We start from the raw sequence: 17,555 nt of genomic DNA, 5'->3' as shown, positions 1-17,555 counted from the left end.
GGCATGGTGCACAGCAAAGGCTGTGGATCCCCTTTCCGCCCCTCTTTCTGAGGTTCTCCTCTTCCTTCTTTCTCTGGCCCGGCAGGGCTCTGCCCTGGGCACCCTGAAAGGTTATCTTGCTGCCATCTCCGCCTTCTTGCGGCTTCCTGATCAGCCTTCTCTTTTCAAGTCCCCTGTGGTTACACGCTTTCTCAAAGGCATTACACACACGTTCCCTCCTGTCCCTTTTGTAATGCCTCAGTGGGACTTGAATCTGGTTTTGACATTCCTGATGTGCGCTCCCTTCGAGCCTCTTCACAATTGCCCTCTTCGTCTTCTAACTCTAAAGACTGCTTTTCTGGTAGCCATCACCTCGGCTAGACGGGTGAGTGAGCTCCAGGCTTTATCTTCAAAGCCTCCTTTTCTATCTGTTCATCCGGACAAGGTTGTCCTTCGGCCTCGTCCCTCCTTTCTTCCTAAAGTGGTGACTCCATTTCACCTTGGGCAGTCTGTCACCTTGCCCACCTTCTTTCCGCCTCCGCATCCTTCCAAAGAGGAAGAGAGGCTCCACCGTCTGGACCCAAAACGTGCGCTCTCCTTTTATCTGGACCGCACCAAACAGTTCCGGGTGGACGACCAGCTTTTTGTTGGGTACGTGGGCGCTAAGAAGGGGAAAGCTGTGCACAAACGAACCATCTCTCGGTGGGTCGTTTTGTGTATAAAAATCTGCTATTCCTTGGCTAAAAAGGACCCTCCTGTTGGGCTGCGCGCCCATTCTACTCGGGCCACGGCGGCTACTACTGCCTTGGGACGGGGAGTCCCTTTGCAGGACATCTGTCAGGCGGCGACGTGGGCTTCGCTACACACGTTTGCCAGGCATTATTGCCTTGACAGCCAAGTCCGGAGGGATGGCTTCTTTGGCCGTTCTGTCCTCCAGGACTTTCTGGTGTGATCTTGGTTCGCAGACCCACCACCGGGGATGGTATTGCTTGGGTATCTATTCTAAGGTGAGGAATCTAACTAACGTGTTTCTTTCAGATGAACAAGTTACTAACCTTCGGTAACGATGTATCTGTAAGAAACATTAGTTAGTTAGATTCCTCACCGACCCACCCATCCTCCCCGTTCTGCGAACTGACATCTAGGGTTAAGGTTGTCCTTTCAGGCCCCTAGATTTTATTTTTGGCACCAGTGTCGGTCTTTGCATGGCTCTGCGTTCCTGGCGCGGAAGGCTATGTACAAGAACTGACGTCAGCGCGCGAGGGCGGCGTCTAAGTACTCCGACGACGTCATCCCGGCGCACGACGCCGACGACGGACGCGGAGCCGCAGACGACGCCTAGCGACGCGCAAGGGGTATTGCTGACGAAAAATCTTCCGGATCCAGTCTGACGCCTGGGGATATTCTAAGGTGAGGAATCTAACTAACTAATGTTTCTTACAGATACATCGTTACCGAAGGTTAGTAACTTGTTCGTATGGCACATGTTCACCATTTATATGGTCTCCCAAACCAGTTGTTTAACCCTGGTGCTTTGACTGGTTCTGGAATTCTTGTTGACCCAAGTCTAAGTTGTTAGTTGATATTCTACTTCTCTGTTTCATATTTGTTAGGGGTGAGTAACATTGGATAGTGTCTGGCTCTAAACCATTATGATCTGTATGGGGCTTAATGTGCATGGATTTGTAGGAAGGATGTTGCTGCTAGTTTTATTCTGCTGAGTTGTAAGGTTATCCATTGCTTGACTTCAGATAGTTATCTTTTGAAGCTATTTTTGCCCCTTTTGTACCTTGATGTCATTGTGTGGGTGGCTGATTTCAGTTAACGTCTCCAAGGTGGTTGATGTATAGATTGGTGAAAGACTCTAGCTATGCCAATAAAGAATGTACCAGTTGAGTTGGTACATGTGTAGCCAACTACATGGTGTGGAGCCATGTTCTGCGTGTCATTATGCTTGGTGTTGTCTAATGTGTACCAATGGTGTTTGACCAGGTAGAAGTATCACCGTGATCTGGATTTCCTAACTAGGGTGCATATTTACACGATCGAGCAAGACCATATCTTCACTGTAATTGTTGTTAAACTCTTGTATGGCCTGTGTTATGTGTTTTATAACTTTTTCAGATTTGTTGCTTAAAACCTTGCTTTAGCTTCCTGTGGTCCTGATGACAACCATGCCAATTCTGCCAAAATGTTGACACTGAGCATAGTAACAGTTTTAGACAAATTATTTAAAATACTTATCTTTTAGCTTTTTTACACCCATCACTTTTTCTGACCTTGTTTTTCTGGCATCCTGCTTTTGAAACTATATTGGGTATACATAATCTTTTTGTGCCACTTGCAACTCGAGCTATTTTTGGATGATTCACAAATCTACATTACTGAGCAAAATTGCCCATGCAAAAACGAAATCCTGGATGGACATTGTAGCCTTTTTCTTACTCAAACATGTCAGCCTCACGTTTGAGACCTGTTGTACCCGCAGAGACTACTGATGTGACACATTTGTTACAGGGGTATAGTTCTTTTCTTTTTAGGTTTGTTCTTAGTGAGGCACAGGATATAAGAGGGGGAGCAGTAAGAATAAACTTATTTCCTTTGTAAATGTTGGTGGGGGGGTTGTGTTTTTTTAATCCCGGTCGGGTCCCCCCTAATCTGAAACGTTAATGAGAATAAAATTTAGTTCCCAATCAAAGTAGAGTTTTGCTATTTTTGTCTGTTTAGTGAAAATGATTTCCGCTAAAATTCTTGGGTTTATTTGCAGATCAGAAGATGAGTGTTCAAAAGACTACAGGGAAAAAGATTTTGAAAGGGAACGAGAATGGGATCGTGAAAGACGACTCAGAGAAAAAGATAAATTGAGACGACAAGAAGACTGTCGGAAACCAAGAGACCGTTATGAGAAAGAAAGATGTTTCAGGAGAAGAGATGATGAAGTGCGAAGGAGAGATGATGATCTAAGAAGGGAAAAAGACCCACTGAGAGAAAAAGGGAAGAAACCAGAGCATATAGACTTTATAAGCAGCACTGATAAAACTGACAGAGCCACAAAAGAGGAGAAGAAAGAGGATGTTGGAAAAAGAGATCGTATCCGAAACAAGGTGCAGTTTTATTTAAAACTAGACATGTATATAGTGTGTTCAGGCCATACACTGTTTCGTTCGTTGGGGATGCATGCTGTGCTATATCACATCGATTTTTGACCGCTCATGTCAGAAGCTGTAATTTTCAGAAAATTGTCATTGCTCCTTGTGTTCCTTATTTGCTAACACAGTGTGCAGCATAGCACAAGTTAGTGCCTTAATTATTTTCATAATTTTCAGCCATTATTCTATGAGGCTCTGAAGCAGATGGGCATAGTGCTTCAGTCATAAAGATTACGATGAACACCCGTGTTCTTGTGCAGTAGGTACCACCACACCCACTCCTCTGTAGCTTACCCTTCCATCCCACTCCTTGTTATTTTTAGGAGTGCAATGAGTTATTGCATCTACATTTGTAGTTTTAATCTCTTATACATTTCATACTATATGTTCAGGCCAGGCATTGGAAAGGATTTATTTTTCCTGTGTTTTTGCTATGAATTGATACTTTTCAGTACTGCTCTCAGTTGGTAGTTGTCCCTAGAATATTTTGTAGAAGGTACTTAAAGCTGTACCATATTTTTTCCATACCCAGCCTGCAATCAGTGCTCATATTTTTATGCAGGGCACTGATGCCCCTCTGTCTGTGTCCCCTGCTTTAGTCAATTCAGATTGATTGATCAACATGGTTCTTTTCTTTTGTTTAGTAGAGGAGTATAATTGACCTACTGTAAATGCACTTCAGAAGCTTGCCAGCTGCTTTGTTTGATCATGCTTTTAAGTCTTCATAATATGGATAATCCAAGTACCACATTTGCACTTCTGCGAAAAGAGAGAAATTGATCCCTAGTTGGCTGTGGTGTGAACTCATCAGGCCAAACATAATATGTCTTTATCAACAGTTCTTATGAGCTTGCTATACCAAGTTAAAATACTTTTGACATTGACATTCTTTGGAATAAACTAAAAAAGCAGTCCAACAATCTCAGTCCGAACAATCCAAATATTGCCAAAACGGTCTGGACCTTCTACCTGTCTTGCTAACATTTTCTTTAAACGTTTGCATCAATCAGAGGTAATATCTACCTCTACTCGATCTGAGAATATAGGAGTCCACTCACTCCACCTTTTATTCAAAATGCACCCTACAGGAAAATCGGATAAAAATGAATTATTTCCTGGCAGTAACTTCAGCATGGACGTTTTGATAATGTTTGCTAAAGTTGTATATAAACAAATGGACCTAGTGGGTTTATAAATGACTGCATTGAAAACCATTTTCAAGGTTTTATTTGGTTAGTAGTTTGGCAAAGAAAATCATAGTTTGAAGCTTGATATGCCTTGCACATGCTTTCATCACAAGGTGGACCTCTGTAAATATGATTTTTCGCTAACAGTGTCCATTTTGCTAAGGGTGTCCATTTTGCAAAACATTTTTCCTAACCTTCTACAGTCCCTCCATAAAAGCAACATATCAGTGGGAAACATGCTATGTATGTTGGAAGATATATAAACTATAGTCTTCATTAGGGTTTTTTTTTATTTATTTTTTACAAGCGTTAAACACAGTAAACCTCAGTCCTGAAGTTTTGCGATTTGTTCAGGTAAAGCCCATTACAGTGGAATCCTGTGACTTGTCTTTTGTGGAGACTTCATAGTTGTTACACGTTCATTGTGGCCTACACATATTACGTTTTCAAAACCTCTTAAGTATGTTTATTTAGGATAGAGCTCTTTAGAGGGATTATTTTTGTCATTCTGTATGACCATGGATAATTTTGTGCTCCTCGTGGTAAATAAGTTCTATTTCCCAGTTCACAAATATTCAAAGTCCAAGAACTGCTTCTGAAAAGTTATTTTGTTTGAAGCAACAAAAGATTTGTGGAATTCGTGGGTATATAAAAACTATTCTGTAGTTATAGTTAGGGCTACCACAGGTAGGAATTTCTTAGATTTTTTTTACCCTTAAAAACTTTGCACCTGTTTGACGATTCTCCACAAAAAGTTCCAGATTTATTTTTCCTCCTACATTGGTGAATGCGGAAAAGTTTTGCGACAATTTGTCAAGGGGGTACAAAGAAAAAAGAGGTTTCCCAAAACAGGTTTTGACCCCGCTGCATTTTACATAGACATTTTGCATTGGACTTAACGGCAAAACAACTGAACGGATTGTAAAGGCATTTCACAGCAATGTACGTTACACTATGTTGATCATCTTTTCTGCTATTGCAAGTGTGGTTATGAAGCTATAAGGGCCAGCAACCTAGTTGTTTCATATGTAGCACAATGCTACTAAAAGTAGCAAGGAAGCTCAAAAATGAACTAGACTATATATGTAAAGTTTCAGATTTACTACATGTGCAGCTAAAAGACAAATTTCTGGACAAATGGTAATGGATGCCAATAAGCAAATATATAACAAATAAAATACATCTTAATCTACATACGGGTTCTTTGCATGCTCTCTGTGCCCAACAAGCCAAACAAAATCCATCTTCCTTATGCGCTCCCAACAAAATGGAAAAGTGACCTAGCAGTAAACAACACAAACTACTTTATGGAGGACATTATAATTGGCCAATTGGCAAAAAATGGTAATTTCAATTTTTATAACAGCAGTGATTGCCTTTGATACACTTTGGGCTTCATACTTGGCATAATGCTACTAAAAGTAGCAAGGAAGCACAAAAATACACTAGACTGCATATGTAAAGTTTCAGAATTACAAAAATAACTACTAAAAGATACATCTAAGGTCACATTATAAACCAATACTTAACAAATACAATAGATAAAAGGAAAACTCATATTAAATCTGATTGCCACTCTGTAGTTCTAGTTAAGATTCCCAGAGAGAGATTCCTCAGATTTTTGCTCCCTAATAACTTTACACCGTTTGACAAATCATCACAAAACTTCCCTGACTATAGTATATTCTACATTTTGTGGTTATGTAAATTTTTGCAGTGATTTGTTGAGGGGTGTGCAATGACAATAGGGGTCTCTAAATTCATTTTTTCATTAAAGCAACTGCCATACACTATTGTATTCAACATAGAATGAAAACAGCTGAACAGATATACATGAAATATGGCAGTATTATACATTGTGGTGCGCAGATGAACCTTTCTGGGTACTGCAGGAAAGCATTTCTTTTGTTATAAGGCATTTAAACTTTGTGATATCTGTGACCCCTGTACTTTTGCAAAACTTCGCATAACTATTGTTGTACATGGCCTTCCCACCCCAATATAACATAACCAGGGTGGATAGGAAGGACTGAAGAGGAGGAGGCCTGCTCATTGCGACAACCCCTGGTGTGACCATCACCGCCTTAGAATCTACGAGTACTGATCAATTAGAAAATGTATGTTCGAGGCATATGAGCTGCAGATTACACACTTTTGCATAGATCGCCATCTGGTGTTGAGCCCGGATGTTTGCAGTTTGTTTTTCCTCTTGGAAAGTCTTTGGAAGTCACGAGGTCAGTGACTCCTCCTTTGCATCGTATTGCGCATGGGCTTCGGCTCCATCCTCATATTGTTTTTTTCCGCCATCGGGCTCTGATATAATCTTCGCGCTCCGGTTCCGAACAGCTTCCAGTTCGACGATCGACGCGCAATCCTCACCCCAAATCGCGGTATTGTTTCGATCGCGATCTCTTCAATCGACGCGCCTTCTCATCGGCAGAAACCTTCGGTGCCAGTCGTCGACGGCGGCCTTCGAGCCTACCCAAGCTCCGGTCCCGGCTCATGGCTAGAACTCCATTTAAAAAGTGCCCTCGATGTGGGTCCAAATTTCCCCACACCGATCTTCACGAGGTATGCAACCTCTGCCTCTCCCCTGAACACGAGGCTCGAGACTGTCCGGTGTGTAAGTCTTTCTGATCCAAAAAGATTATTCGGGACCGAAGAGACAGAAGGAACATGGCACACTCCTCGACGTCCATTCCAGTCGACATCTTCGGAGACGACATCGACGATCCGGAACAGCATCGCACCGAAGAGGACCTCGTCAGCGCTTCCGAGGCCGACGAATCAGATGTGGAGGACATCACTCCGGCGCAGAGGGTAGAGAGTACCAATCTACCCCCACCCTCACATCCTCGCCGGCACCGAAAAAGGCTTCGGTCACGCCTTCGCCTCCGGGCCTGAGCAAGACCAGAGACACTGCTTCACACACCCCACCTTCGGGCCCGGTGAAGAAGCCAAGTAAGCCTTCCGGCGGTTTGGGCTCGAGCCAGCCTACCAGCGGTGCCGAGAAACACGCTTCGGCACCGAAAAAGAAACCGCTCGACACTGAGCTCCGCACCGCAGCCCTCGGGGTCGAAACCCAGCTCTTCGGTACCGACGCCATCTTCGGTACCGACCAAAATACACAAGGCCACCGGCACCGACACTTCCAAGCCGAAAACCCATCTCAGCGCCGACCAAGAGACCGGAGGTTCCCAAGCCGGGTTCTAGGCAACAAACCGGCACAGAAAAACCTAAAAAGACATCGGCCCCAACGCCTTTGGCGCCGACGGACCAAATAACCTCACCAGAACTATTTACACCGGATCCCTTGCAAAAAACTCTCACCAAGGATCCAAAAACTGGACATTTGACACTATCTACCAAAAAGAGACATTAGGAGAAACCTGCTCCGCCTCCACCTCCAAAGAGGAAGGACTCTGCTACCTCTCCGTTCAGAATACCTTCCCCTCCCCCTCCACCTCCTCCTCCCCCACCTCCACCTCCTCCTCCTTCCCCACCTCCGCCCTCTCCACCCCCACCTCATCGTTCTCCGACCCCGTCTCCAGACGATGATGATCAGGGGGACCCATATCATGATATAGGGGATGTGCCACAGGACCCCACACCTACAGGATCCCCAGACCCATGGGACGATTACAATATCCCAGATATCCCCAACGTCCCACAAGACGATCTTTACCCTTCTAGGCCATCTCCACCAGAAGATTCATTGGGGTTCAACCATCTTCTGCAAAGGGCGGCACATTATCACGGGGTAGACTTGCATACCAACCCAGTGGAGGAAGATTTCCTCCTAGACACATTTGATACCGCACATAGGTCCACCTCCTTACTGCCCATGCTCAAGGGAGTGTTAAAGCATGCGCCAGAAGTTTTTAAGGACCCAGTTAGAGCCAGGGTCATTAACCCACGTATTGAAAAATAAATACAAACCATACCCCTCCTACATCGGAGGACCAGCGCCACTAGATTCTTTAGTAGTAGCTACTGCACGTAAAAGGGCAAATTCCCAGGCGTCAGGTGATGCACCACTACCTGACAAAGAATCCAAACTACTAGATGCATCAGGCAAACGCACAGCATCCCAGGCGGCCAACATATGGCGTATAGCAAACACTCAGGCACTACCGGCCAGATATGACGGGGCTCATTATGACGAGTTAGAAAGCATAATGCACCATCAACCTGAAAAATATAAAGCTAGGGCCAACGAGTTAATTCAAGAGGGTAAAACAATCGCAATTACCTCCATACGTTGTGCCCTAGATGCAGCAGACACAGCCTCCAGGGCCATCAACACCAGCGTCCTTCTCCGTCGCCATGCTTGGCTAAGGGTATCTGGTTTTAAACCAGAAGTAAAAGCCTCCATCCTTAACCATCCCTTTGACCAAGAACATCTATTTGGGCCAAAGGTGGATGAGGCCTTAGAAAAAATGAAAAAGGACACGTATACCGCAAAATCCATGGGGGCCCTACAGTCACACCCGCCCAGGCGCTCCTTTCGCCGCTCTTCCTTTCGGAGTACATACAGAGGCTACTCCTCCGACACAGCGTCCACATCATACAAATCCCCTACTCAGACCACCTTTACAAAAGGTTACCAAAGAGGCGGCTACAGGGATAACAATAACGAGGGCAGAGGCAAAACAAACAACGCCCGTTCTGCCACACCTCCTACCCAATGATTTCCCCCCGCTCCCCCCAGACCATTCCACTCCGGTCGGGGGCAGACTCCAAAATTTCCTTCATGTCTGGGCGACCATCACCTCAGACAAATGGGTGACACAAATAATTCGGTCAGGCTACTGCCTAGAACTAACATCTACCCCCCCAAACATTCCACCCAGGCAACGCCCAATGTCACAAGAACATTCAAAGTTACTAAAGCAGGAGGTAATCTCCCTCCTACAAAAACAGGCAATTGAACACGTTCCTGTCAATCAACAAAATATGGGGGTCTACTCCCTATATTTTCTCATACCAAAAAGGGACGAGACTCTACGACCCATCCTAGATCTCTGGCCCCTAAACACATACATACATTCAGACCATTTTCATATGGTAACGCTTCAGCAGGTACTTCTGCTCCTCTCCCAAAACGACTTCCTCACCACTCTGGACTTGAAAGACGCGTACTTCCACATTCCAGTACACCATGCTCACAGAAAGTCCCTCCGATTTGTAGTGGATGGACAACACTACCAATTCAAAGTGCTCCCATTCGGAGTCACAACAGCACCACGGGTATTCACCAAGTGCCTAGCAGTGGTGGCGGAACACTTGAGAAGACAGCACATTCACGTCTTCCCATACCTGGACGATTGGCTGATAAAAGCCACTTCATACAATCAGTGTGTACAACACACCTCCACCACAATCCAACTACTTCACCAACTAGGCTTCACGGTGAACCACCAAAAGTCCCAGCTACAACCATTCCACATAAAACAATACCTCGGTGCCACCATAGACACCTCAAAAGCGATAGCCTACCCCAATCCGGCCTGGATTGCAAGCATTCAGGCTTTACGACAAAAATTCATACCTCAACACTCCCTTCCAGCACGAGTGTTCATGCAACTAATAGGGATGATGGCCTCTTGCATTTTCATAGTACCCCACGCAAGACTCCAGATGCGTCCCCTCCAAGAGTGCTTAGCGCACCAGTGGAACCAGGCCCAGGGTCAATTGACTGTTCTGGTGTTGGTAGACTCTCGCACCCATCGCTCTCTGCAGTGGTGGAACACCACAAACCTTTCCAAAGGTCGACCGTTCCTGGACCCGGTTCCCCAGATAATAGGAACAACGGACGCATCGCTCTCCGGCTGGGGAGCTCACCTATTACATCTCACCATGCAGGGCACATGGACACCTCAACAAAAGTTACTCCATATCAACCATCTGGAGTTACTAGCAATCTTTTTAGCCCTAAAATCTTTTCAAACACAGATTTCAGGTAAGGCAGTCCTCATTCGCACAGACAACATGACGGCCATGTATTCTATACAAAAACAAGGCGGCACACACTCTCCACAGCTCTCTCAATTAGCACAGAGCATATAGAGATGGGCAATTCCCCACAAAATCTTTCTCCTAGCTCAACATGTCCCAGGAGTCCAAAACACTGTGACAGATCTGCTCAGCAGACCGACGCAACAAATCCACGTGTGGGAACTTCACCCACAGGTTCTTTCAAATATGTGGGCATCCACAGATAGAACTCTTTGCCACCCACGAAAACACAAGATGCCCAAGCTTCGCCGCCAGATACCCACACCCATTGTCCAAAGGAAATGCGATATGGATGAACTGGTCAGGCAAATTTGCGTACGCTTTTTCGCCTCTCCCACTCATTTCATTAGTGGTGCGCAAACTACAACAACACTCACACTAATCCTAGTAGCTCCAACGTGGGCCAGACAACCGTGGTACACCACGCTGCTGGAACTCTCTGTAGTACCGCACCAAAAACTACACCTCTCACCATGCCTAACCCAGAACCATGGAGAGATCAGACACCTGGACCCAGCTCAGCTCAACCTTGCGATCTGGCTCCTGAAATCCTAGAATTTGGGTACCTAAATCTTCCCCCTGACTGTATGAACATCATCAGAGAAGCTAGACGACCTACCACTAGAGCGTGCTACGCTGCCAAGTGGAAACGATTTGTTGTTTATTGCCATAACAACACCATCAATCCCCTGGACGTGTCCATTCAACACATCATAGGCTACTTACTTCACCTACAAAGGTGTAATCTAGCCTACACGTCCATTCGACTACACCTCGCAGCTATTGCAGCTTACCTACAAAACAGGCAACATCTCACTCTTTAGAGTACCTGCCATTAAAGCCTTCATGGAAGGCCTAAAAAGAATAATTCCCCCCAGAGTACCACCCTCACCTGTGTGGAACTTAAACATCGTTCTCACACGGCTAATGGGGCCTCCCTTCGAACCTTTACACAAATGCGAACTACAATTCCTAACATGGAAAACAGCTTTCCTTGTAGCCATCACTTCCCTTAGAAGGGTCAGTGAGATAGAAGCACTTACCATACAAGAACCTTTTCTTCAAATGCACCATAACAAGGTTGTTCTCCGTACCAACCCAAAATTCCTACCTAAAGTAATTTCCCCTTTTCACCTAAACCAATCTGTAGAACTACCAGTATTTTTCTCGCAACCACAGACCGTTGCAGAAAGGGCTCTGCACACGCTAGATGTCAAACGAGCCTTACTCTACTACATCGAGAGAACACAACCTTTCCGCAAGACCAAACAACTGTTTGTCTCTTTCTCTCCACCACACAAGGGCAACCCCATCTCAAAATCAGGGATAGCTAGGTGGATTGTAAAATGCATTCAGATTTGCTACCACAAATCAAAACAAACGCTATCCGTTCCCCCTAAAGCACATTCTACACGAAAGATAGGAGCTTCCATGGCATTTTTAGGGAACATCCCATTAGATGATATCTGCAAAGCAGCTACATGGTCAACACCGCACACTTTCACTAAACACTATTGTGTAGATGTGCAAACTAAGCAACAAGCTAGTGTGGGCCAGGCTGTACTCAAAACATTATTTCAAACCACTGCAACAGATACCGGTGGTCGCCGCTAAGGTTGGGAACTGCTATATAGTCTATGCAAAAGTGTGTAATCTGCAGCTCATATGCCTCGAACGGAATATGCTACTTACCAGTATGCATCTGTTCTTGGCATGTAGAGCTGCAAATCTACACACGCTGACCCGCCTCCCCGGCTACCTGTATCTGTTCCAGTTTATCTTATTTAGATACACACACATGGGTTTCTTCACTGTTATTACTACGCTCCATCTTCCCCTGCTGGCGAAAAACAATCTGAGGATGGAGCCGAAGTCCATGCGCCATACGATCCAAAGGAGGAGTCGCCGACCTCGTGACTTCCAAAGACTTTCCAAGAGGAAAAACAAACTGCAAACATCCGGGCCCAACACCAGATGGCGGTCTATGCAAAAGTGTGTAGATCTGCAGCTCTACATGCCAAGAACAGATGCATACTGGTAAGTAGCATATTCCTTTTAGAATAGATGTCCATCTCAGGTTACCTGGAGAGGAGCTTTAGTATATAGACCTCCCGGCCAGAAAAATGATTTAACATACAAGCTGCTAGAGAGAATTGCTCCACATATGTTAGCCACTGACCTTTTCCTCTTAATACGAGACTTTAATTACCATGCAGAGATTCTATCTGACCCAGATACTAATCGGCTCATTACCAATATGAGCACTCTGGGGCTTGTCCAAATGGTGGAAAGTTCCACCCACTCTGCAGGCCTTACGCTTGCTCTAATATTTACAAACTCTCCTGGCATCACGGTAGAACCTCCATCTTCGCTACTATGGTCAGACTATGATCTACTGAAATTTACCAGCCCACATCACTAAAAGTGAGTTCAGGAACAAATTAAAATGGCAAAGGTCATGGCGGAAAGTTACACCCATCTTTCTCAACTCATTTCACATCTCCGCCTAACTGTCAAGCAGATAACATTGACCTGGCAGCAACCTCCCTTGAGGGAGCTATAACATTCGCACTAAACAAAATTGCCCCCCTTACTACAGTTAAATTTAAACCCAGAACCGCACCCTGGTTCACAGAGCAACTGAAGATAGCAAAGCTTTCCTGCAGGACAGCTGAACGGAAATGGAAGCCTGACTGACCGCGAAAAATATAGAAGTATCCATCGTAGCTATCTGGAGAACATTAGACAAGCTAAAAAAATTGTTTCTCCCAAAGCAGATCGAAAAGGCAGCAAACTCCAATAAGGAGCTTTATAAAATCTTAAAAGAATTCACGTCGCCTCCAGCCCAGTCATCCGCCCCCATCTCACAGAACTGGCGGATTCCCTTTCCAAATATTTTGATGACAAAATCAGTGTAATTCATAGCTCCTTTCCGTCCCAAGAAGACATAAACATCCCGGGAAATCATTCCATCGTTTCCACGGGCTCACCTTCCATTCTAGAAGAATTCTCTTTGTGCAACTCACAAGATGTGGCCAGAGTTATGTTAAAAATCAAATCCGGATCACCTGTGGATCCTGTGCCACCACGTTTTCTTTCAACCATTGCGCCAGTGTTTCTTGATCATCTCACTGACCTATTTAATAGCTCACTGTCACAATCTGTCGTCCCAAAGATATGGAAGGCTGCTAGAGTCAGGCCCATCCTAAAAAAAAATCCACTGCAGACCCCAAACTTCTAACTATCGCCCAATCTCGCTATTCCCTTACTTTGGGAAGATGCTTGAATCACTGGTCAATCGACAGCTCATCACTCATCTGGAGAGCCATGGCTTACTGGATCCATCAGTCTGGCTTCAGGGCCGCCCATAGCACCGAAACAGCATTGGTAGAGGTCTCGGATAACATCAGGCTAGCATTGGACAGAGGACAATCATCTATTCTCGTCCTGCTAGATCTATCTGCTGCTTTCGACGCCATCTCCCACAGCATTTTAGAACTTAGGCTCTGGGAGATTGGTGTCCGAGGGAAGGCCCAAAAATGGCTCAAGGGCTATCTAACTGATCGAGTCACTGCTGTTCAGATTGGCAACATCGTTTCCTGCAATAGGCCTGTCAGGATGGGAGTGCCGCAGGGCTTCATTTTGAGCCCAACGCTCTTTAATCTATACGTGACCCCACTGGCCAAGGTGATCAGATCCTATGCCTTCGATGAAGTGTCATATTCTGATGATACTCAGGTTCTGATCACCCTTGGCCCAGATCCAACAGACACAAAGTCACGTTTTAAAGACTGCATGATCCATATCGATAGGTGGATGAACTCAAATCATTTACAACTAAACGGAGGAAAAACTGAAATTGTTCTTTTTGGCAAGGCGCATGGACACTGGTCCAGCGACTGGTGGCCTCAAACCCTCGGCCCTTGCCCAGTGCCATTAGTCCAGGGACTGATTATCAACTGCATGGATTATGGAAACGCTTTGATGTCTTCAATAAATGAAGATCTTCTCACTAGGCTCCAGGTTCTGCAGAATACTGGTGCCAGGCTAGTGCTGAATCTCCCGTCGGGATCTCCCTCGGCACCCAACTTGAGACTTCTTCACTGGCTCCTGTTAGGAAGCGGATTTGTTTCAAGATTCTCTGACTAACGCATAAGAACATGTATGACAGTGGTCCTGACTTCTGGAAAGAGAAACTCAGTTGGTACCAGCCATGCAGGGCTCTGAGATCCAGAAACACATCTCTTCTAACACCCCTCAAAATTTATGCCATAAGAAAGGGAGGAAGATCTTTTTCCTTTCTCGCTCCAGCTCTTTGGAATAAACTGCCTCTACACTTGCGTATTATCTCTGACCACAATCGTTTTCGCAGGGAGCTAAAAACATGGCTGTTAGACAATTAACTGACTCTCCTTGTCCAAACCAACTCCTGTGTATTCCGCAAGCGCCATGAGACTTCCGGGTGATATGTGCGCTAAATAAATATTCCTGATTTGATTTGATTATCTGATTGGTTAATGACTGCTTTTGCAAAAGGGTAAGGCTGCCATCTTTTAAGGCTACTTTGTTCTGGCTTAGGACCTTACACATAAGTGTTTATATTTGTTCCTTACCTATTAAAACTGTTGGAAATGAATTTTATATTTCTGTATATTTTAAAAAAAATTTAAGGGGTACCACGGTACTACTGTGGTACCTCTGAAAATAACTAAATATCTTGAAGTTGAAAAAACACTGTACTACACTATATTTTGTAAATCTAGTGTAGTACAGTGTATTTACAGCTTTTAACATATTTAATTCTGGAAAAACATTTACAGAGAACAGCGGAAATACCTAAAAAAAAATTTTTAAAAGAAGAAAGGAAACCAAATGACCTTACCCATTTATATACTGGCTTGTCATCACCATGTACCACAGTATACCACAAAGGTACTGCAGTATACCGTTGCCCAAAATTTTATTAAGGCCAAAATATAGGTAAGGTCTATATTATTGTATTGTGTTATCCTTGATTCATGCATGGTGTCACATGGACAACGCAATGCTGAAGTCAGATTTTACAAAGCAATGCAATGCCACCATGTGTGGCCCTGCGTTGATTGGTAAATATGGAGAACCGCACAGTGGCGCAAATCGCTGTTGTGTTACACTTCACACCATAATCTACATTGCTGCTAATTTTCACATTTATCCACTGAGCCACTCCACTCCGTGCCACAAATCAACTGTACAAGACTGCACTCTCCCCCTATTCACTCTACGCTATTACACTGTAGGCCACTCCACTGTATGCCACTACATTATGCACCACTCCACGCTACTGCTCTGGATGCTACTCTAGTACACGCCGTTCCACTGTATGCCACTCCACTCTATTCCACTATATGCTGTGCCACTCTACACCACTCCACTCCTCTCCACTCTGCCACTCCAGTGTGTGGCACTCTGCTCTACTCTACCCCACTCCATTCTAAGTTATTCCATTGGATCCCACTCCAGTCTAATCCACGCCACTGTATGCCACAGCAGTGTATGCTACTCCACTCTACGCCGCTCTACTTCCACTGCACGCCCCTCCACTGTATGATATTCCACTCTGTCACTTCATTGTATTCCACTCTAAGGTATTCCACTGTATGCCTCTCAAGTCTACGCCACCCCACTCTATTCTATTACACTGTACTCAACTTCAATCTTTGCGTCTTGACTGTATTGTATTCACCTCTACCCCACCCCAATCCACTGCACCCAACTCCATTCTACGCTATTCCATTGGACGTCACTTCACTGTAGACCACTCTAATGTATGCTGTTACACTCTACTCCACTGTAATGCTAATACACTCTCTGCCACGCTCGTCTCTGCCACGCTCGTCTCTGCCACACTCGTCTCTGCCACGCTCGTCTCTGCCACGCTCGTCTCTGCCACGCTCGTCTCTGCCGCGCTCGTCTCTGCCGCGCTCCTCTCTGCCACGCGCTCCTCTCTGCCACGCGCTCCTCTCTGCCACGCGCTCCTCTCTGCCACGCGCTCCTCTCTGCCACGCGCTCCTCTCTGCCACGCGCTCCTCTCTGCCACGCGCTCCTCTCTGCCACGCGCTCCTCTCTGCCACGCGCTCCTCTCTGCCACGCGCTCCTCTCTGCCACGCGCTCCTCTCTGCCACGCGCTCCTCTCTGCCACGCGCTCCTCTCTGCCACGCGCTCCTCTCTGCCACGCGCTCCTCTCTGCCACGCGCTCCTCTCTGCCACGCGCTCCTCTCTGCCACGCGCTCCTCTCTGCCACGCGCTCCTCTCTGCCACGCGCTCCTCTCTGCCACGCGCTCCTCTCTGCCACGCGCTCCTCTCTGCCACGCGCTCCCCTCTGCCACGCGCTCCCCTCTGCCACGCGCTCCCCTCTGCCACGCGCTCCCCTCTGCCACGCGCTCCCCTCCTCTGCCACGCGCTCCCCTCCTCTGCCACGCGCTCCCCTCCTCTGCCACGCGCTCCCCTCCTCTGCCACGCGCTCCTCTCCTCTGCCACGCGCTCCTCTCCTCTGCCACGCGCTCCTCTCCTCTGCCACGCGCTCCTCTCCTCTGCCACGCGCTCCTCTCCTCTGCCACGCGCTCCTCTCCTCTGCCACGCGCTCCTCTCCTCTGCCACGCGCTCCTCTCCTCTGCCACGCGCTCCTCTCCTCTGCCACGCGCTCCTCTCCTCTGCCACGCGCTCCTCTCCTCTCTGCCACGCGCTCCTCTCCTCTCTGCCACGCGCTCCTCTCCTCTCTGCCACGCGCTCCTCTCCTCTCTGCCACGCGCTCCTCTCCTCTCTGCCACGCGCTCCTCTCCTCTCTGCCACGCTCCTCTCCTCTCTGCCACGCTCCTCTCCTCTCTGCCACGCTCCTCTCCTCTCTGCCACGCTCCTCTCCTCTCTGCCACGCTCCTCTCCTCTCTGCCACGCTCCTCTCCTCTCTGCCACGCTCCTCTCCTCTCTGCCACGCGCTCCTCTCCTCTCTGCCACGCGCTCCTCTCTGCCACGCGCTCCTCTCGGCCACGCGCTCCTCTCGGCCACGCGCTCCTCTCGGCCACGCGCTCCTCTCGGCCACGCGCTCCTCTCGGCCACGCGCTCCTCTCGGCCACGCGCTCCTCTCTGCCACGCGCTCCTCTCTGCCACGCGCTCCTCTCTGCCACGCGCTCCTCTCTGCCACGCGCTCCTCTCTGCCACGCGCTCCTCTCTGCCACGCGCTCCT

The 17,555-nt window shown here is 46.8% G+C and overlaps 1 protein-coding gene across 2 annotated transcripts in view; it reads left to right on the top strand.

The window, feature by feature from the left end:
• The window catches only part of UPF3B (UPF3B regulator of nonsense mediated mRNA decay), a 291,003-nt gene that overhangs the window by 197,404 nt on the left and 76,044 nt on the right, over nt 1–17,555 (top strand). For both annotated transcript variants that reach the window (XM_085608075.1, XM_085608076.1), the window contains exon 9: nt 2,747–3,083. In XM_085608075.1, the coding sequence (XP_085464201.1) occupies nt 2,747–3,083 (337 nt within the window). The remainder of the gene's footprint in view (nt 1–2,746; nt 3,084–17,555) is intronic.

Source organism: Triturus cristatus, chromosome 5_2 (assembly GCF_964204655.1).
Source record: "Triturus cristatus chromosome 5_2, aTriCri1.1, whole genome shotgun sequence".
Classification (NCBI taxonomy): Eukaryota; Metazoa; Chordata; class Amphibia; order Caudata; family Salamandridae; genus Triturus; species Triturus cristatus.
The sequence above is the reverse complement of the archived record's forward strand: the minus strand, read 5'-3'. Positions and strand labels throughout refer to the sequence as shown.